The sequence below is a fragment of the Martes martes genome (assembly GCF_963455335.1).
Source record: "Martes martes genome assembly, chromosome: 6".
Taxonomy (NCBI): Eukaryota; Metazoa; Chordata; class Mammalia; order Carnivora; family Mustelidae; genus Martes; species Martes martes.
The window spans coordinates 89,817,460-89,837,550 of NC_137893.1; the positions used below are offsets into that span (position 1 = coordinate 89,817,460).

At 57.8% G+C, this 20,091-nt stretch overlaps 1 protein-coding gene across 1 annotated transcript; it reads left to right on the plus strand.

Moving 5' to 3' along the window:
* Positions 1 to 3,385: 3,385 nt before the first annotated feature.
* Positions 3,386 to 19,650, plus strand: VEGFA (vascular endothelial growth factor A). The gene is made up of 8 exons (XM_080806101.1): positions 3,386 to 4,520; positions 7,561 to 7,609; positions 11,035 to 11,231; positions 12,000 to 12,076; positions 12,396 to 12,425; positions 14,313 to 14,384; positions 15,533 to 15,664; positions 17,697 to 19,650. The coding sequence occupies exons 1-8, from the start codon at positions 4,455 to 4,457 to the stop codon at positions 17,716 to 17,718; spliced, it is 645 nt and encodes a 214-aa protein (XP_080662227.1). The 5' UTR covers positions 3,386 to 4,454; the 3' UTR covers positions 17,719 to 19,650.
* Positions 19,651 to 20,091: the final 441 nt, after the last annotated feature.

Genomic DNA, 20,091 nt, shown 5'->3' on the forward strand with positions numbered 1-20,091 from the left:
GATCCAGATCCAGATGGGGACTGGAAGCTGGCAGTAGGAAAAGAGGCCCTTCTTCCTTGAGGGAGAGTCCGGGGATGGGAGGCAGGAGGCGGGGAAGGGTTGGCACCAGAGAGAGATAGAGACAGAGTGGGGAGAGATAGACCGGCAGCCAGGGACAGCGAATTGAAGGGAGCCAACCCAATTCTCTCTCCACCAATTCAGTGAAGTTTGTACTCCTGCCTTTCCAGTGGATCAGATCTGTGTCCAGCTAGGTGCCGGGGGAGTCAGGGGACTGTGTGAGGGAGGAGACCTTTCTTCTCCATGGCAAAACTGCCTGGAGAAATGCTAAGACAATGGCAAGAATGAGCCACTCTCTCCCCACTTTGGTGGGGCTCTGTCCCTTCCTCCATGGGTTTGGAGGTTAACCGCCCACACCCACACAGGCAAGGGCTTCCCTGAACATCCAAGTGATAAGTCATTAGGACAAGGTACAACTATTGTGCCTTGGGCCTGATCACTACTTCCTTTGTCTGGGGCCACAGCTGGCTCCTGGCTACCTTTCCCGCTCCTTACCCGCAACCCCCACCTTCTCCCCACTTCCCCCTCACCTGGAACACCTTCCCCTTCCTTGGCTCCTGCAGAACTGCTTCCGAGCCCTAAGCTGAGGGGGCCCTGGTCCTGAGCCCTCGGAGCGGGGCTGAGGATGCCCTTGGAGGGGCCCAGCATGACCCCTGTCAGGGGGATTAATTCTGTGGGAGGAGAGGGTACTAGAGAGACACAATGTGGTCTTGTGATTGTTGATTGGTGTTCCTGATTCCATGTGCTTTTATCCCCTTTCTGGAAGACCCAGGTGTGTTGGGCTTTCAGTTCGATGGCAATATGGGCATTGGCTGGGTGTTATCTGTCAGGATAGTGTATTGTTGGGAAAGCCGGTGACACCACGCTGGGCAATAGCTTCCAGAGGCAACCGTCCTCGGAGTTGCCACCAGCTTGTCTCTGAAATGAGGGGTGGGAGTGGGGGCAGAGAAGGGTGCTCCAAAGTCCCTCAGGCCAGGATGCAATTCTGCTCCCTCCTTCCCTTGGTTCTCTGGGCCAAGCACACAGAGGGGGCCTCGAATAGGTAGCCAAGACACACCTTACTTAACACCACTGAGGGGGATATTTGGCTCAGGTTGGGGAAAGCCCTGGGGTTATAGCGACAATTGACAGCCACCCTTCCTTGGAACCCCTCCACTCTCCTCTCAACTTCAGGTTCTTTTACTAAGATCTCCCCTTTTGGCCTCTCAGGGGCCAAGCAAGGCTGAGTTGAGGAGAGACGCGGTGGAGGGGGCCAGTGTGAGCCCCTGCTCCTGCTGCTGGGAGCACCCACATCTTGGGCTCTGGTGGTGCTACATGCGGACCAGGTTGGAAGGAGGAGGTTTAATGGCTTCCCTTCCATCTCCCGTGCAGCAGCTTGGAGCATGGAGCCTAGGTAAGAAGGCTTGTCTGGGAGGAGGGCCCCCTGAGCCAGCAAATAAACATTTAGTAACTGGAAAAAGACCTTGTCCCTGCTGCTGGGGAGCTTGCCAGGTGGTACAGGCAGGACTGGAGGCATGGGTGATGCAAAGGATAGGATGGGGTGGGGTGGGCAGCCCCTCTGCTCATAGGAGCCTCAGGACGCCACTCCCGTGGAACTGGGCTCCTAAAGAGGTAACCTAGCACCCTCACCCAACCGCAGGACCATGTGCCGAGGCAAGGGGTTGGCTGAGTAGCATTCCTGGATCGTTGGGTCAATTTGGGGGAAACGGCAGCATTCCCGCTCTCGGCCCAGACACCCACAGAGGCTACATCAGCCCTGGGCCAGACCCTGGCCAGATCTGGGTGAAAAATGAGACTGGTTGGTCCCTCTCTTCCCTCAGGTATCAGAGCCCCCTCTTTGTTCCCTGGGGGAACCTGGGAGCTGCTGGGTCAAAGCCCAACCAGGAATTTTTCCAGGCTGGTTCCTATATCCAAGGGTGGGGTGGGGGGCCTCAGGGAGCACTTAGGGAAGACCAGGGGAGTGGGGGAAAAGGGGGCTTTGAAGGGAGCTGGTGTGGGGTGGGGGGAACTGGGGGAAAGAGGAGAGAGGCTCCCAGTCAGTAGAAGTAGGCAAGGGATCCTGGGGGTCTGGGGGTCCTGAGGAGAAACCCCAATTCTGTTCAGAAGATGAGCTGAGAGGCTGGGCTGGGGCTGATAGAAAGAAGCTTTGGCCCCCAGCCTCCTGGGAGCTCTGGGCAGCTGGCCTACAGACGTTCCTTAGTGTTGGTGAGTAGGTTTGAATCATCACTCAGGCCCTGGCCTCCATCCGCCCCCACCAGCCCCCTGGCCTCAGTTCCCTGGCAACATCTTGGGGGGGGGAGCAGGAACAAGGGCTTCTGTCTGCCCGGCTGCCTCTCCCTTTGGGCTCTGCCAGACTCCACAGTGCATACGTGGGCTCCAACAGGTCCTCTTCCCTCTGGGCCACTGACTAACCCAGAACCACACGGCTTCCCATTTTCAGCCTTACAAACCTGGTGCCAAATAATTTCCCCCAAGGAAGCTTCCCTGGACACTTCCCAAAGGACCCCAGTCACCCTAGTCCTTTGGCTGTAGCTCACTCTGATGTCAGCAGGCCAGATGAAGTCTCCAGATGGGCACATTGTCCACACGGATACGTCATGCCTCCTGTGCCCAGCATCGGGCTCTCTGCACGTGGGTCGATTCCAGTCCCAAACATGTCTCTGTTTGGGAGGTCAGAAATGGGATCGGGGTTAGTCTCCCTCCACCCTCTTCCCAGAGCCCATTCCCTCTTGAGCCAGAGCAGGGGGTGTGCAGGCAGTAGTCACTAGGGGGCGCTCGGCTACCACAGGGAAGCTGGGTGAACTTGGGAGAGCGGCGTCTGCGTGAGAGTGAGGACGCGTTTGTCAGTGTGAGTGTGTGTTGTGTGTGTGTGTGGGGGGGCGGGCTGAGAGTGCTGGAGTGGTGAGAAGGCCAGGGGTCACGCTAGTATTCCAATAGATCTGTATGTCCTTCTCCCCACCCGTCCCTGTCCGACTCCCTGCCCGCCCAGAGCCCCCCTTCCTCCAATATTCCCAGTAAAGAAGGAATAGCTCCCTAGCCCTGTCCGCACATAACCTCACTTTCCTGTACCCTTCCCCCCAGTACGGCGCGGGCGTGTGTGTGTCTGGGCAAAGGGGGGCTGGGCAATTTTCAGGCTGTGAACCTAGGTGGGGGTCGAGCTTCCCCTTCACTGGCGGGGGGGGGGGCAGGCTTTGCTACACGTCCCCCGGGAAGGCCCGAGGGGCGTGCGGGGCAGTCTGAGAGGCGCAGACACTGGGCCTGTCCCCGCCCCAGGGCGTGCCAAAGGCGGGGCCTAGCCTATTTTAAGCGGCCGCTAGTGGTAGGAAGCGCAGAGGCTTGGGGTAGCGGGGCTGCGAGGAGGCCGCGGCGCGGGGGGCGAGTGGAACCGGCGGCAGCGGCGCTGGGTCGGGAGGCGCAGCGGCGAGGCTGACGAACCGGCGGGGTCACCGGCCAGGGGTCTCCGCACTGGAATTTGATATTCATTTATCCAGGGTTTACTCTCCTCTTTTTTTTTCTTCAGCAATTTTAAAATCCACATTCTTTCCCGTTTTAATTTATTTTTTGCTTCCCATTCCCCGCTAAAATCGGGCCGACCGTTTGGGGAGATCGCTCCTTTACTTCCCCCAATCACTTCGGATTTCGGAAACCTGCGGAGAGAAGAAAGAGGTAGCAAGAGCTCCAGAAGAGAAGTCGAGGAAGAGAGAGAGAGAGAGAGACGGGGTCAGAGAGCGCGCGCGGGCGAAGCGAGCAACGACAGGGACAGGGTCAAAGTGAGTGACCTGCTTTTGGGGGTGACCGCCAGAGCGCGGCGTGAGCCCTCCCCCTCGGGATCCCGCATCGGACCAGCAGCGCTGACGGACAGACAGACAGACACCGCCCCCCGCCCCAACTCCCACCTCCTCCCCGGCGGGCGGCCGAGGGTGGACGCGGCGACGAGCCGCGGGCAAGAGCCGGAGCCCGCGCCTGGAGGCGGGGTGGAGGGGGTCGGGGCTCGCGGCGTTGCAGTGAAACTTTTCGTCCAACTTCTGGGTTGTTCCCGCTCCGGAGGAGCCGTGGTTCGCGCCGGGGCAGCCGAGCCGAGCGGAACCGGGAGAAGTGCTAGCTCGGGCCGAGAGGAGCCGCAGTCGGGGGAGGAGGGGGAGGAGGAAGAAGAGGAGAAGGAAGAGGAGAGGGGGCCGCGGTGGCGACTTGGAGCTCGGAAGCCGGGCTCATGGACGGGTGAGGCGGCTGTGTGCGCAGACAGTGCTCCAGCCGCGCGCGCGCCCCAGGCCCTGGCCCGGGCCTCGGCTTCGGGAGGAAGAGGAGACCGCCTAGGCGCCGAAGAGAGCGGGCCGCCCCGCAGCCCGAGCCGGAGAGGGAGCGCGAGCCGCGCCGGCTCCGGCCGGGCCTCTGAAACCATGAACTTTCTGCTCTCTTGGGTGCATTGGAGCCTTGCCTTGCTGCTCTACCTCCACCATGCCAAGGTAAGCGGCCGTGCCCACCAGGCGTCGCGGGCCGCTGGGAGCGCCTCTCCCGGCTGGGGACGTGCGTGTGAGCGCGCGCGTGGGGGCTCGGTACCCCACGCGGGTCCTTGGGCACCGGGCGCGTGGTTTCCCCCTCGATCCTCGTACATGTAGGGGGAGGGGGCGCGCGCTAGGTGGGAGGGCACCGGGATAGAATCTCACCGCCCACGCGGGCCCTGCCCACCCACCAGAGTCACCGCACGTACGATCTGGGCCGACCAGCGGAGGGCGGGAGCCAGAGGAGGAGGCCGAGGGGGCTGGGCTTGCGCTGCCGCGGGCAGCTGAAGTTTGCTCCTGGCCGCTGGTCCCGGACAAACTGGAAGTCCGGGCAGCGGGGGCGGGAGCCGGAGCCCAATGGGCAGGGGGGTGCCCGGACCTTGGACCGAGGGAGGGCAGAGAGCGTGGAGGGGGCAGGGCGCGGGCGAGAGAGAGGGGGCTTGCTGTCACGGGCGCTCGATCTCTTAGGCCCTCGCCACGAGTTTGAGAAAAGTTTCGGGGTGGATTGCCGAGGGGACCCCCGGTCTCCTCCGGGCCACCTGCGCGGAGGCACCCCCGCCCGTTCCCGCTTGCGTCCAGCTCGGTGCCCGCCCTCCCCCGCCCGGCCGGGCGCGCGCGGCGCGGAGCCGATTACATCAGCCCGGGCCTGGCCGGCCGCGTGTTCCCCGAGCCTCGGCGGCCCCGAGCGGGGAGACCCGGGCGGCGAGCGGCGCCCCTCCCCCCGCCGGCCCTCCGCGGGAAGGTGACCTCTCGAGGTATCCCTAGCCGGGGGACCCGGAGAGCCACCCCATATGTCTTCTCCACTGTTCCCAGCCCCTAACTCCTTCCTGTGCTGGGACGGATTTCTTGATGCCCCTTCCCCATTTCCTCCCTGACGTGGAGAGAAGCCCCTGCCACCCTTCTATTTTTTACTACCCTTTGCTGAGAAGACCCGTGTAACCCCTCTCCGACCCAAGAGGCCAGGGAAAGGATGATCGCTGTCAGAGGTCAGGTTGCAGGGGTCCACCCTGGTGCTTTGTCAGACTACCTAAAGTCCCCACTTGGTGACAGTCCGCTTTGCTCCCCTCCCCCACACTTCCGAGCCGTGCTTTAGCTTTTATGGGGGTGGCCTAAGGTAGGAATGAAAAGAGTGTCATTACTCCACTTTACACTTTTTGGAAAAATGGCTTAAAATTTGCTGTAACGTGGGAATTATGGGACCAGCTTCCCCCCGCCCCCCCCTCCTTTTGGAAGGAGCTCTTCCAGCCTTGCAAACACACTTTGTCCTGGTGAAATGGGGTGTCCAAGCAGGAGCAGGTGGTTTTTTGGAACTCTAAAACTTGCCCACCCAACTCGCTTCTCAGAGCCACCTAAGGGGTCCTTGACACTCTTCCCTTACACCTTCCATCCGCCACAGAGTCTCCCCTTGGAGAGAGTCAGAGAGAAAGAAATGGGCTGGGGTCCCTGCTGCACCCTGGGTGCCTCAGACCCTGGCACAAAGGCCTTGGCTCCAGGCCTCCAAGTTGGGGGGGAGGGAGAGGGGGAGGAGTGGCGGCCTGGCCACAGTGTGACCTTCAGAGGCCCCCAGAGAAGGGCACCTGGCCCCTCCCTGCCCAGAACAGCCCCTCCCAATGCCCCCTGGCCTTGGAGGGGGTTAAATTTCTGTCCCCCTTCCTCATTGGGGCCCAGGAGGAGTGGAGGGTACAGGGAGAATGTTGGCAGAAGGAAACCAGGGGGTATCCCGGAGATGGGCCAGGAGCTAAGGTGGAGACCCTGGGGGTCCCTGAGGAAGCTGTTGTGGGAGGCTGCCCAGCTGGGATCCTGGAAACTGTTATCTGACCTTGCCCCTGGGGAAAGACTCGGAGATCCAGGGTGCATTGAGGGTGTGTGGGAAGGAGACAGTTTGTCAGTGGGGTCTGCAGTTCCACGGGCTGGAGTACGGCTCTGCTGCTTGGGATATGTCCCCAAAGAAGGGCAGGTGGGGTGCGCAGCTGGTGAGAACCGGAGGCCCTCTGGAAGGGCAGGCAGAAGCCTTTGCCTTCTCAGAGCTGTCAGGTCCACATGGTTGGGCATGTTGACCTTCACAGCTTCTGGGGAGGGGAGGAATGATCTGGTGGGGGTAGGGAGGGATGGCTAGGGCTAGGGGAGGCCTGAAGGCTGGGTAGTGCAGGGGGCCCCCTAGGGGCTGGGCAGTGCTAAGGCATAAAGGCTTTGGAGGAAAAGTGCCCAGCTAGGGGAGAGGGACTCTGGACCCCAACCCCCCACAGTCCGGGAGGGAGAAGAAACCAGGGAATAAGGTGGGAGTGTGAGGCTCAGAGCTTTGGAGGTACATTCTGGCTCCTAGTGGTCTGTGTGCTGGGAGAAATGGGGCTCTGCCCTCCCCCAGGGTTTCCTCCCTGGTTTTCCCTTCTAGGCAACCTGTGGCTTTGCTGAATATACCTGAGGATATTTGCTGAATACTCCCGAGAGCAGAGGAGTTTGGATGGGGGAGGGTGGTTGGCGCCCTTCGTTCCTCTGCACCCTCCTCCTTCCCCAGCACCAGCTCACCCTGGTATTTGTCATGTCAGCAGGAGAAGGTCACCATGTTGTTTTTCTCGCCCCCAGTCCTTCCTTCCTGCTCCAGTCCAAATTTGTCCTCCTGTTTGACCTTACTGCTTACCCGTGGCTTTGGACCAGGGAGTCAGGGGGGCTGAGAAAATTCACTGAACTCAGCAGTGGGCCAGTGAGGGGTGGGGAGGGAAATGTGGGGAAGGGGTGGGGACCCAGACAGCACAGCGTTCTGGTATTTTCCTCTTGTGTTTTCAGTTCTCCGCCCCCCCACGCCCCCCATAGCGGGTCATTCTTTCTCTTCTGTCCCAGCTGGAACTCGCAGGGGACAGTGGGCATGCTCTCTGCTCTGGGGAGCCGGGCAGGTGCCTTGTTCCTCTCAGAAGCCCCAGAGAAGCCAGAGGCTACCGGCCAGGCGTGTGGCTGGGCCTCTCCATCCCTGCTCATGCCCGTGCTTTGCTCTTTGTTTTGTCCTCAGTGGTCCCAGGCTGCACCCATGGCAGAAGGAGAGCACAAACCCCACGAAGGTGAGTCCCTCTGGCCCTTGGAGGGATATCCTGTCTCCCTAGGGGAGGGGTGGGGAGGCCCCATCCCTTTCTTTCAAGTCTGTGGCCGTGGGACGGGGGGAAGGGGTGTAGGAATGGGGATCAAGAAGGGAAGAGGGGAGCACCATGAGAGTCACCCTTCATTCTGGAGGACTCTCTTTCCTATTCAGGTCTCTGTTAGAAATAGAACTTGCTGTCTTTTCCTTTTGGTCTTTCCAGTAAAATTTTATTTGGAGAGGGAGCAGTGAGCACAGGCCAGGAAGACAGTGTTCAAAGATCCCAGGTGTTGCAGGAGGAGGTGTCCCTTGTCCCACCTGCGCCGAGGGGAGGATGGATAGACTATGTCATGTCTCATCCAGCCCAGCCTTGTCACACCTGTGGGGTCTGCGTGCAGGGGGCTGTGCCAGCAGATTGGCTGTGCGTGAGCTGGAGGTCCAGAGGGCCTAACCTCCTGAGAACCCCCACCCCCACAGCCTGTATTCCTTTGAGGGTGGAGAGAAGTCCCTGCCATCTCCCTTGGCCCTCTGGGTGGGATAGGTTTAGGTGCTGTGAACTTCCCTCCTGGGCCAGCAGAGGGCTGGCTGTAGCTCCCAGGTGCCCCGCCCCCTGCCCAACTAAGAGTCAGCCTGCCTTTTGTTCCTGTGGTTTGGAGTAGGGATCCTCGGATTTCTCTAGGGAAGCCCTGGCTCTCCCCCCACACTGAATGCGGCCTCTGCTTCAGCCTGGGGAGAGAAGTGCCTGACGCCACTCCCCCAACTCCCCACCTCTGAGGTGGGAAGGCCCCCCAGGTCTTCCTCCCAGCTAGTTTTCCAGCCCCAAGCCCACTGTGGCCCAGGGTGGTGGCCAGGGGTGGTGTTGGCACTCCCTGGGCAGGGGTGATGCCCTGCTAGTTCCACCTCCCTCTTCACTCAGGAGCTCTTTCCTTGGCCCAGGGTCTGGCTTCCTGGCCACTCCACAGCCTGTGGCCCCCAGAGGCTCCTGGCTGCCAGTGGGCACCCACCCCCTATCAGCCTCCCGGTGGTCTCTGTGTTCTGGGAGAGGCAAGACAAATGGTCTTTGTTTCCTGGGGACAAGATTGTCTCCAAGAAGTGAGGAAAAGCAAGAAAGCTTGTTGTGGGAGTTGATGCATGTCCGTGGCCTGGGCAGAAGCTGGCCGGCTTTCTTTGGGGGTGGTGGCTGGGGTCCGAAGGGGATGGGTGAAGTTGCTCCCTTGACCTCTCTCCTGCAGCCCTTGAGGATTCCAGGGAGCTTTTCCAAGGAATCCCTAGTCTGTGACTTTTTACCCTCAGCTACCAGCTGCCACAGTCCAGACCAGACCTTCCTGCTTTCTTCCTGTCCTGGTTGGGGCCACAAAGCCTGGGCCATCTCTGTTCCCAACCATGACAAAGTGTCAGGTCAAGATTTCTTTCTTCCTTTTTTTTTTTTTTTTAAAGATTTTTATTAATTTATTTGACAGAGATCACAAGTAGGCAGAGAGGCAGACAGAGAGGGCGGGGGAAGCAGGCTCCCCGCCCAGCAGAGAGCCCAATGCGGGGCTCGATCCCAGGACCCTGGGATCATGACCTGAGCCGAAGGCAGAGGCTTAACCCACCGAGTCACCTAGGCACCCCTAGGTCAGGATTTCTTGATTAGTCATCTTCTTTGATATGGACTTGGCTTAGAAAAGGGATTCTTCAGATCCCTGATCTCATCTGTACTCTTTCTGATGGTGCTTGACCTTAACCCTTTTGAGGTTGGAGGAGAATTCTGTGTCTGTTGTCTGCAGAGGGGTAGTAAATCTCAGACAGGGCCAGGAGACTGGCTGGGAGCCCCTTCTTCCTTTCTTGGTATTTGCACACCTGTGGCCCTCCCCTCCCTGGCCCTCAGCTCCCCAGTTCTCAACCTTCCTATTATATAGATAACACCCAGGTTCATCTTCCTTTACCCTCTGAAGGGAAGAAGAGGCTCAGCCACAGTCCCTGGGGAAAGGCAGGCCAGGGGGTTGCGCTTCAGATGACTGGGGGTGAGGTTCCAAACCTTGTGTTATCTGGGCTGAGAAAGAGCACCTGTTCTCGGGGCTGGAAATGGGATACAAAACCCCACATTTTCAGTCTCAGTTTCAGTGTCTTTAAGGATCTGCCCAGCCCACTTATACAGATGTGCAGTCTGAGGGCCAGAGAGGGGCGGGACTGGCCCAAGGTCACACACCAAGTCATGGCCAGGGCCAGGACTTCTTCACAGGCTGGACGCTACTTCTCCCTCCCGTGCGGGGGAAAAGCATTTCAGGGAGAGGATTACTTTGTGGTAGTAGGGTGTGTGTGTGTGTGTGTGTGTGTGTGTGTGTGTGTGTGTGTGATGGAGAGTGACAGGCTGGGCCACAACTGGGAGCCATTATTCCAGGTCCTGAGTATATCTGTTCTCCAGGGCCCCGCCCCTGTGGCCTAGAATTACCCCTTCATGCTCCAGTGCACCGCAGGCTCCATGGCCAGCCTGGGAAGCTGTCTTTACCCTGCTCTCCCTCCAGATCAGCTTCTAGAAGTGTTCCACGGCTGCAACGGCAGCACCATTTTTTCCATGATGCAAGCAGTTTGCCCTCTGGGGCGGGCGGGGTTATCGGGGCGGCTGGGCCTGCAGAGTGCCCACCCGCTGCCACCTGCTGATTCCAGGCAGGCCTGGCCCCTGTGCTGATGCTCACTGCCTCCCTAGCCTGTGTCTGGGGAGGGGTCTGGCAGGTGGCAAAGTGCCCCCCCACCATGCTTCCACATAATTTGTCTTGAGAAGGCTTTGATCAGAGCTGTTCGGAAGTGTGGGCCTGGGGCAAGTTCCTCAGCCCCTCGGAACCTCCAGGTCCCCCTTTGTAAAATGGGGTTCCTACTGGAACCTCATACTATTGGCCATGAAAACCAGGGATGACAGCACACAATGCCCACCTTATAATAAGTCCTCATTCAGTGGTTGTTGGTATGGTGGTTCGTGTGGTAGAAGTTGTAGGGAAATGGGGAGTAGGTTTGCCAAGCTGGCTCTTCCTCCTTTCATGGAAAACTTAGATCACCCCTCCCCCCCAACCCCGACAAGTATACTTGTCCTCAGACTGTGCCTGGCGTCAAGGTTGACCCACAAATTGGCTCGGTGGTCATGGCGAGGCAGTGGGTCAGATATGGCAGACCATCTTCCTCAGAAACCAACAGCCTCGTGTGATCTCTTTGGAATAGAACCAGACCTTCATCAGTGCCCACGGTGGAAAGCTTAGGGAAGGATGTCAAGCACACAGCTGGAGGGAGTTCAGCTAGAGTTTGGGAAGGACTGGTACCCCAGCAGGGGGTACCTCACAGGAACCCCATGGGGTTGCCTCTGAAGCTCAGGGGAGATAGGGGCTGGCCATCTCCTGTGTGACCAGTGGGGCTCACATGTCACCCCATCCCATGCAGTGGTGAAGTTCATGGATGTCTACCAGCGCAGCTACTGCCGTCCCATTGAGACCCTGGTGGACATCTTCCAGGAGTACCCCGACGAGATTGAGTACATCTTCAAGCCATCCTGCGTGCCCCTGATGCGGTGTGGGGGCTGTTGTAATGATGAGGGCCTGGAGTGCGTGCCCACTGAGGAGTTCAACATCACCATGCAGGTGGGCATCTGTGGTGAGTGGGGGTGGGGGCGGGGCAGGGGGCAGGGTTAGACTTTGGAACCAGACTTGCCTTGCTCAGCTCCTGTCCCTAAGTGAGTTATGGCAGGGTGTGGGGAATCTTACCCCTTTGGGGGAAAAGATGCCTGCATTTTCTGGTTTGGGGTTCCTCACAAGTCCCTGCTGCCTCCTCCTCCCCCCTGACCTTTGCCCCTGGGCTCAGGAGGGGCTCATACCTGTGACAGGTGCCCCTCTCCTCTTGGAGGAAGAGGGCACCTCCTCCTTGGGGGCTCTGTTTGGGGTGCTGAATGAGCCTGGTGCATGGTGAGTGTTCAAAGGACATCGTTTGCTGCTGCCCAGTGACAGGGCACATCTCAGGCCGGACAGGGCGGGAGGGAGCTCTGAGACCCCAGGGAAGGTAGCTCTTGGGTAGCGACTAGGGGTCAGGGTGAGGCCTAGAGGGGCTAACAGGAGGGGAGGGGTGGGGACCGGCAAGAACCCAGGACTCGAATTCCCAGCCTGGCCAACCCGTGCAGCCACGCCTGTCCCCAGGAAGAGCAGGGGCTCTTTGAGGTCAGCAGGGTCAGGGGAGTCAGGGGAGTGGGGGTGGACCTGAGGCTCTTTCTGGTAGAGCCCCAGGTCCCTCCTCCTTCTGCCCCCACCCCTGCTCTGTAGAACCCCTGGTGCTAAGTGGCAAGAGCCACGGGGTGTCCCATCTGGGTATGGCTGGCTGGGTCACTGACCTCTGTGATCTGCTTCCTTTTCCTCTAGATTATGCGGATCAAACCTCATCAAGGGCAGCACATAGGAGAGATGAGTTTCCTACAGCACAGCAAATGTGAATGCAGGTGAGGACAGAGGCACGGATTCGCTCGTTCAGCAGACAGTGGGAGGGCTAAGCATGTTACACTTGTTAGCTGTTTCTCCCTTGCAACTGTGGAACCTTGGGCATTTTAATTTTACTTCATGGTGCCTCAGTTTCTACTTCTGTCAAATGGGCACAACCATAGGATGTCTCTAATAATGTTGTTGGAAGGATTGAGTTATTTTATGTAAAGGGATTAAAATTGTATTGATGTGTCATAAGTAATATGTTACTTCCTTTGTCAGCATCACCATCTGAATCCCTCTCTGTTTTGTTCTTTTCTTTTTCTCTGCCCGCTGCAGACCAAAGAAAGATAGAGCAAGGCAAGAAAAGTAAGTGGCCATGACTTCAGCTCCTCTCCCTCTCCTTGGCCGGTTATCTTGGTTGGGGCTCTTGGCTTCCTCTCTCAGGGCGTCTGATGACTTCACCGGGTCAGGGAGTTGACCTCACGAAGACTTGTGGTGGCAGGAGGGGGTTGGAGCAAACTCGAGGATTATGGCTCTAGGATTAGGGGCAAAACCCCAGTCTGGAGCCTGGAGCTTCCTGTAGGAGAGACCACACATTCTAGGTCTCCAGGTCCTTCCTGGCTGGGACTTGCAGTTTTGGTGTGCTGGGGGGCCGTGTGGACACGGCCTCCCCGGCCTGCTCTAGTCTCCCATCACGCACAGCGGGGAGAGGGAGCGGGTAGCAAAGAGGCCAGCTTCTGTGTGTCAGAGGGGACGGCCTCTCACAGTGGTTGCTCTGGTGGTGTGATTGGACTTGGGGGCCGGCTGAGATGTTTTCTGGGTGATGCCCTGTAGGAGAGGGGTGGGCCAGAGCCACTCAGCCCTCCCTGGCCGGGGAGAAATGAGTTGACAGTTGGTCATTTTCTGAGGCTTCTAGTTGTTCCGTGTGGAGGGCTGGGTCAGGATGGACCAGGGGGGCATAGTCTGGGGGCAGTGGGCCTTTGAGATCTGGTGAGCAAAGGGGACTAGCCTGCAGGGAAAGAGAATGAGAGAGAGCACCTGTGCCCTTTCCTCCCCTCCCTCACCATCCCGTCTGCCCCCAAAGCTCTGGGGACTTAGAAACTCTGGGGCCTCAACCCCTTCCCTCTTCCCTGAGTCCCCAACTTCCAGGATTGCTGTGGCTCCCAGAGCAGCGATTTGGGAGACTAGGCTCAGAGAGAGAGAGAGAAAGAATGAGTGTGTATTTGTGTGTGTAGACCTCCCGCCTTCCCAGTGCTTTCTCCTAGGGGAGCTGTCTTGCCCCTTTTCCTCAGTCCCTTCCCCCTCATTTCTTCCCCCATGGCAGATACTCTGGGCACCCTAGGCCTGGCAGGTGTGGAGAGTGCTGGTTCCCTTGAGGGGAACAGGCTTCAGCCTGCCCCCCCTTGCCTATTTCCCAAATGTCTGCTTTGCCCACAGAAAGAGTGGGGGGCTCGCCTGGGCTCGGAAGAGAGTCTGGTGAGATGGTGTAGCAGGCTTTGACAGGCTGGGGAGAGGACTTCCTGCCAAGTAACTCCCAGGCCCCTCCTCCTGTGCCTCCCTAACTCCCACCCCACCCTACCACCTGCCTGGGGCTCTGAGGACACCCATCCCCGCCTCTCGGCCCAGGTTATGGCTGGGCAGGCTGGCGCCTTTCATGTGCTGCCCCTGGGTCTGTGCCAGCCCCCAGGGTAGCTGCTCTCCCACACCAGGATCTGCGGAGGCAGGGCCCTGAGGGACCCCTTTGCTAGTGCACTTGGAAGTGAAGGCAGAAGGTGCCTGGAGCACAGCCTGGGCCCTGACTCCTACCCACATCAAGTCAGGTCTTTCCAAACTCTGGCCTACCTTTTATAGCCCCCTCGCCCGACCTTCAGGGTCAAACCTGCCCAGGGTAGCTGGCCCCAGAGACTGCCGACAGGTCCTTGCCTGGGACCAGGAGCTGCCACGAGCATGCAGGCCTTGGGTCCTGTGTCCTCCACCCAGCCTCTGCTCCCAACACAGAGCATTGCTGGAGGCTGGACTGGCCTCCCCAGGGAGGCCAAAGGGAGAAGAAGGAGCCATTGCATGCCTGCTGCCCCAGCCTGCGTGTGCGTGTGTGCGTGTGTGTGTGTGCGCAGGCCCTTTCCTGGAGCCCGCTGGCCTCCCAATGCCTTGTTCCAGGGAGTGCGTCCCGAACCCTGCCCTCCTTATTGCTTCTTTTCCTTTCCCCTTCCCCCTTGCTCTCTCTTTGTCTGTCTCTGTTTTTTTATTTTCCAGAAAATCAATTCGAGGAAAGGGAAAGGGGCAAAAAAGAAAGCGCAAGAAATCCCGGTATAAACCCTGGAGCGTGTACGTGGTGCCTCCGCTGTCTCATTGCCTGGAGCCTCCCCGGCCCCCAGTCAGACTCCTGCCGGCGGGACCCCTAACCCTGCCCCCCCCCCCCCCGGCCCCTCCAGCTCTCCTCTGCCTCTCCCTGCAGTGGCTCTCTCTCACTCTCACTCCACTAATTGGCACCAGTGGCTAGACTCGGTGGTGGCGTGGCTGGCTGGTCCAGGGTTGGGATGGGTGGGCAGGTGGGCAGAGTGGGCCTGGAGGATTCGGGGTGGGGGGGGACTCTGGCTTGGCTGGGCACCGCCTTTCCCTCACTCACTGGGCACTGGTGGCGGGCCCATTTGGCACAGGTGCCAGGCACTGGCGCCTTCTCACTCAACTGGTTTCCACTGCTCTGGGCTTGTGCACTTGTCTAGAAGCTGAGGGTGGTGGGGCGGGCAGACATGGCGCGAGGAAGGGGCGCGAATGACATGAGGCAGCCTGTCGTCAGCTGAAGGAGAGGCCGGGTGGGGTCAGGCACTGCACGGGAGCCCATCTTCGTGGACCTGGGGCTTCCGGAGGGGAGCCCTGTAACTCGGCCAACCCACGGCACCCACGGGAACCTCCCTGTAGGTTTGGAGGCTCTTCCTCTGGGTTGGAGGCTGTGGTGCGCCCTTCAGCCACTGGTGGCCTGGCTGTGGATGCTGCCTCTGGGCTTGGCCTGCCATGGTGCCCTCCTTCAGCCTGCCTTTGGTGGAGGGGCCCGGGCCCGAGCCCTGGCACAGGGGGAAGGTGGCCCGGATTGCTGTCCCCAGTAGGTGAAGAGTCAAGGTGTGCTCTTTCTGGGGTGGTAGCTGTTGGGACCTTGTGGCCCAAGACTTGTATTTGTCCCCAGGGGATAGCACCCCCCTTACGGGGGCCCTCTCCTTGCACTCTCTGCCCATCTGTGCCTGCCTCTTCCTGCAGGCAGGCTTCCTAGCCAGTGCTGCCTCTTTCCGCCGCTCTCTCCGTCTTCTGCTGCAGCCCTTGGATCCTTCCAGGGCATAGAAGGGCAGGGGGACCAGTGAGCTGGGGGGGTGGGTGGTGCAGCTGCGGACTGTTAGGGGGTGTTGCATGGTTTTTTGTTTTTTTTTCTCTCTCTCTGCTGACGCTCTAGCTTAGATGTCTTTCCTTTTGCCTTTTTGCAGTCCCTGTGGGCCTTGCTCAGAGCGGAGAAAGCATTTGTTTGTACAAGATCCGCAGACGTGTAAATGTTCCTGCAAAAACACAGACTCGCGTTGCAAGGCGAGGCAGCTTGAGTTAAACGAACGTACTTGCAGGTTGGTTCCCAGAGGGCGAGGGAGTCAGAGAGGGGCTTCACACAGAGATGGGGAGAGAGAGAGAGAGCGAGAGAGAGAGAGAGCGCGCGCGAGCTGGCGCGCATGCGCACCCAAGAGGGGCCAGCTGCTTGCTCGGCTTCTAGCTGCCTGCCTGGTGACTGACTACTGCCTTCTGTGCTCGCGAGGCCCCTGCGGGGGGTGGCAGGCACTGGCCTGGCCTGGTGGGGCCTGTTCAGATGTTGTCCTGGTTGCCTGAGGGGGTAGCCTGGTGTGGCTTCATGTGATGGTGTGGACGCAGGCTAAGTGTCATGTCCTGTGGTCCCGCGGTGTCCTGTGGTGGCTGTTGGTCCTGATGTGGTTACTACTACCTTGCTACTAATATGGAGGGCCCTTCTTGTCTGAGGGGGTGCTGCCATCTACAAATTGCAAAGGCTCTTGGGGGCCTTGCCACCACCCTCTGAAGTCTGTACTGCTGGGCTTCTCATCCCCTCAGTGTCTCTCACAGGGCAGGGGGCGAGGTCCTCTGAGACTGGGATCCTAGGAGAGTTAACCTGTAATATGCCAGTACTCATGATGACAACCCCAAACAGCCCACATTAGTTCCAGATGCCTCCAGGATGGGCGGGTCGGGAGCACCCCACGGGAGGGCCTGGCTTTTATTCACTGGGGTGACCTTCCAGGCATCTGTAGCTCTGTCCTTGGACCACAGTGGGGACCTAGAAAGTGTCAAGCATGTAAGTGAATACATGGCTGAGTTCAGGGGGTAAGGTCAGGAGCACAGAGCCCTGACAGGTTGGCTGGCAATCTTTCGAAGCCTTTGGTGGTGTTTATACCAGTCTGGCTGTTGCTCCAAGGCCGGGAGCCCACTGGGCCAGCCCGAGTGTCACTCGGGGGGCTTCTATGGGGATGCCCGTGCAGGGTTGGGGTCCCCCCAGCCATTCCAGATGCTCCATTAACAAAGTCTTTGAAATGTGGCTGCCTTCCCCACCCCCCGTGTTCCTGTGGCTGTGGATGTTCATGGGGTACTGGGGATGAGGCCCTGGGGCGTTGGTGCAACCTTCTGTCTGTCTCGGGGGTACATGAAGACAGGAAGTAAAAGTGAGTGCTAGCCTTGGGGCTCTGCCTAACTCTAGGGCCCAGTGAGGGGTCTCCACATGCCCCAGGGGCTTCGGGGAAGGTGAGGGCTTTATCATTTTAGGGTTTCTGTGGGGATTATTCTGCAAAAAGACTGTCTGGGATGGGGTGTGGGAAGTGACCTGGGGCTAATGGAAGTTATGCTAACCTTCAGTGACCTCCCCCATATGTGGGAGTTTCAGGACCCCAACTTGGGGCTTAGGATGCCATTACCGGGCTCTGAGAAGGGCAGGGACTGCTCCAACCTCTCATAGTGGAGAAGGGCAAAGTGCCAGGGGTAGGGGCCTACACAAAAGCTCTCAGCATCCCCTCTGGGTGGACAGGAGCAGTGCAGGAAATGATCATGTCTTCCCCAGTGTCAGTCACACAGCAGCCTGGTACCTGGCGCCGGCTGTGGCCAGCGTGCCGAAGAAATGAGGCCCAGAGGGAGGGCATGGTGAAGGGAGATGTGTTGCTCAGCTCCTCGCCGGCGTCCCCTCCCTTTCAGCTGGCCCTAGCCCCCAGTCAGGGTGCTCTCCTCACTGTCTCCTGCCAGCCAGCCCCACAGAGGCAGAGCTGAAGCACATCTCTCTGTGGGCACTCTTCGCTGACTAACTCAGCCTAACTCTGGTCACCATCAGCTCTTAAATGTCAAGGAGGGACTTTGAGTGTGGATTCATTTGTCGCCTCTGATGACATGTCCCTGTGTCCTTGTCCTGTCTCAACTAGACTGTAAGCTCTAGAGGGCAGAGGGGTGCCCTGGACATAGGGGCTGGCTTTCCCCTCATGCTGGGCTGTTTGAGGCAGCACCATGCTTTGGCCAGGGACTCGGGGCTCCCGGGATGGGGAGGCTGCCTGCCTCACCACTGCATCCCCATGGCCGGCCCTGACCCCAGCCTCTGTTTCCCATCTCCTGCAGATGTGACAAGCCCAGGCGGTGAGCCGGGCTGGAAGAAGGAGCCTCCCTCAGGGTTTCGGGAACCAGACCTCTCACCGGGAAAGCCTGATTCAGAACGCTACAGAAACCCCGCCGCCACCACCACCACACCAACCATCGCCGTCACCAGAACAATCCTTAATCCAGAAACCTGACATGAAGGAAGAGGAGACTCTGCGCAGAGCACTTTGGGTCCGGAGGGCGTGACTCCGGCAGAAGCATTCCCGGGCAGGTGACCAAGCACGGTCCCTCTTGGAATTGGATCGCCATTTTATTTTCTTGCTGCTAAATCACCGAGCCCGGAAGATTAGAGAGTTTTATTTCTGGGATTCCTGTAGACACCCCCACCCACATACATACATTTATATATATATATAATATATATATATTATATATATATAAAAATAAATATATATATTTTATATATATAAAATATATATATTCTTTTTTTTTTTAAATTAACATTGCTAATGTTATTGGTGTCTTCACTGGATGTATTTGACTGCTGTGGACTTGAGTTGGGAGGAGAATGCCCCTACCCAGATCCCAACAGGGAAGAGGATGGGAGGGGAGACTCTGGCATGATCTTGCAGTCCTACTCTTAGGAAGGCCAGGGTCCCCTTCCCTGCCCGAGAACGTGCATGGCCAGGGCACGGGGGCAAATTTGGCCTGCTTTTGGGAACACCGACAAACCCAGCCCTGGCCCCAAGCCTCTACCCCGAGTCAAATGGGCAGACAGCAGGTACAGGGATGAGGACACTGGATCTGACCAGGAGTTTGGGGAGCCTCCGGACACTACTGTACTTTGGGGATCCTCTCCGCATGCTGCACAGGCATCTTGCCCCCAGGGGCACTGCCTGGAAGATTCAGGAGACTGGGCAACCTTCACCGGCTCTTCGCTCGCTCCCTAGAGGCCCAGGGCACTGCCCGCAGAAGTCTTGGCGAAAAGAAGAGAGACATTGGTGGAGGAAGGGCCACCTGGCGGCAGCTTGTCCTCCAAAGGAGGGGATTCCTGCCTTGGCCTTCTCCCAGTTCCCCTTCCCGGGTGCAGCCCTGGCGGGCCTGATGTCCTCAGACCATTGAAACCACTAGTTCTGTCCCCCCAGGAGACCTGGCTGTGTGTGTGTGAGTGGTTCACCCCTCCCCTGTCCCCTAACCCCACCCTTCCCGCGGCACAGAGAGACAGGGCAGGATCCACGTGCCCACCACGGAGGCAGAGAAAGTGTTTTATATACGGTACTTATTTAATATTCCTTTTTAATTAGAAATTAAAACAGTTAATTTAATTAAAGAGTAGGGTTTTTTTCAGTATTCTTGGTTAATATTTAATTTCAACTATTTATGAGATGTATTCTCTCTCTTGCTCTCTCTTGCGCTTATTTGTACTGGTCTTTGTGTTTTAAGATTCATGTTTCCAATCTCTAGCTCCCCGATCAGTGACAGTCACTAGCTTGTCCTGAACAGATATTTAATTTTGCTAACACTCAGCTCTGCCCTCCCCTTTCCCTTGGCTCCCCACCACACATTCCTTTGAAATAAGGTTTCAATATACATCTACATACTATATATATATTTGGCAACTTGCGTTTGTGTGTGTGTGTATATATATATATATATATGTTTATGTATATATGTGATTCTGATAAAATAGACATTGCTATTCTGTTTTTTATATGTAAAAACAAAACAAGAAAAAATAGAGAATTCTACATACTAAATCTCTCTCCTTTTTTAATTTTAATATTTGTTATCATTTATTTATTGGTGCTACTGTTTATCCGTAATAATTGTGGGGGAAAAAGATATTAACATCACATCTTTGTCTCTAGTACAGTTTTTCGAGATATTCCGTAGTACATATTTATTTTTAAACAACAACAAAGAAATACAGATATATCTTAAAAAAAGCATTTTGTATTAAAGAATTTAATTCTGATCTCAAAGCTCCTCCTGGTTTCTCCTTCTCCATTGGGTCCTTGTTCCAGACTCCCTCCTGCCCCCTTTCCCTCCTCCCTTGGGGAAAATGGCATTTGTCTTAGGTCTGGGAAAGGGGTCCCAGGGGTGTAGGTGATGGGGTGGCCCACCTTCTTGTGCTGGGGGTTACAGCACTTACATTCTGGCTGAGCAGATGCTGTCCCATCCACTTTCTGCCATGATGTGCGGGGAGGGAGTTCCGCAATGGGGGAGGGAGAAACAGCACCCTAGAGAGGAGCCAGGGTCTGCAGTGAGCAGTGCTGCCTTCAGGAACTGGGTGATCCAGGCCCAGTCCCTGGGTGGAGGAAGGGACTGGTCATGTGTCTGAGCTTGCTGCCGGCGGCACAGGAGAGGGCCAAGATTGGCTATGGGGCCTTGGCTGCAACAGGCTGGGAGTGGCAAG

Coding starts and splice junctions, on each gene's coding strand:
- VEGFA (XM_080806101.1), top strand. CDS start 4,455: ATGAACTTTCTGCTCTCTTGGGTGCATTGGAGCCTTGCCTTGCTGCTC. Junction 4,521..7,560: donor TCTACCTCCACCATGCCAAG/GTAAGCGGCCGT, acceptor TTTTGTCCTCAG/TGGTCCCAGGCTGCACCCAT. Junction 12,077..12,395: donor CACAGCAAATGTGAATGCAG/GTGAGGACAGAG, acceptor TGCCCGCTGCAG/ACCAAAGAAAGATAGAGCAA.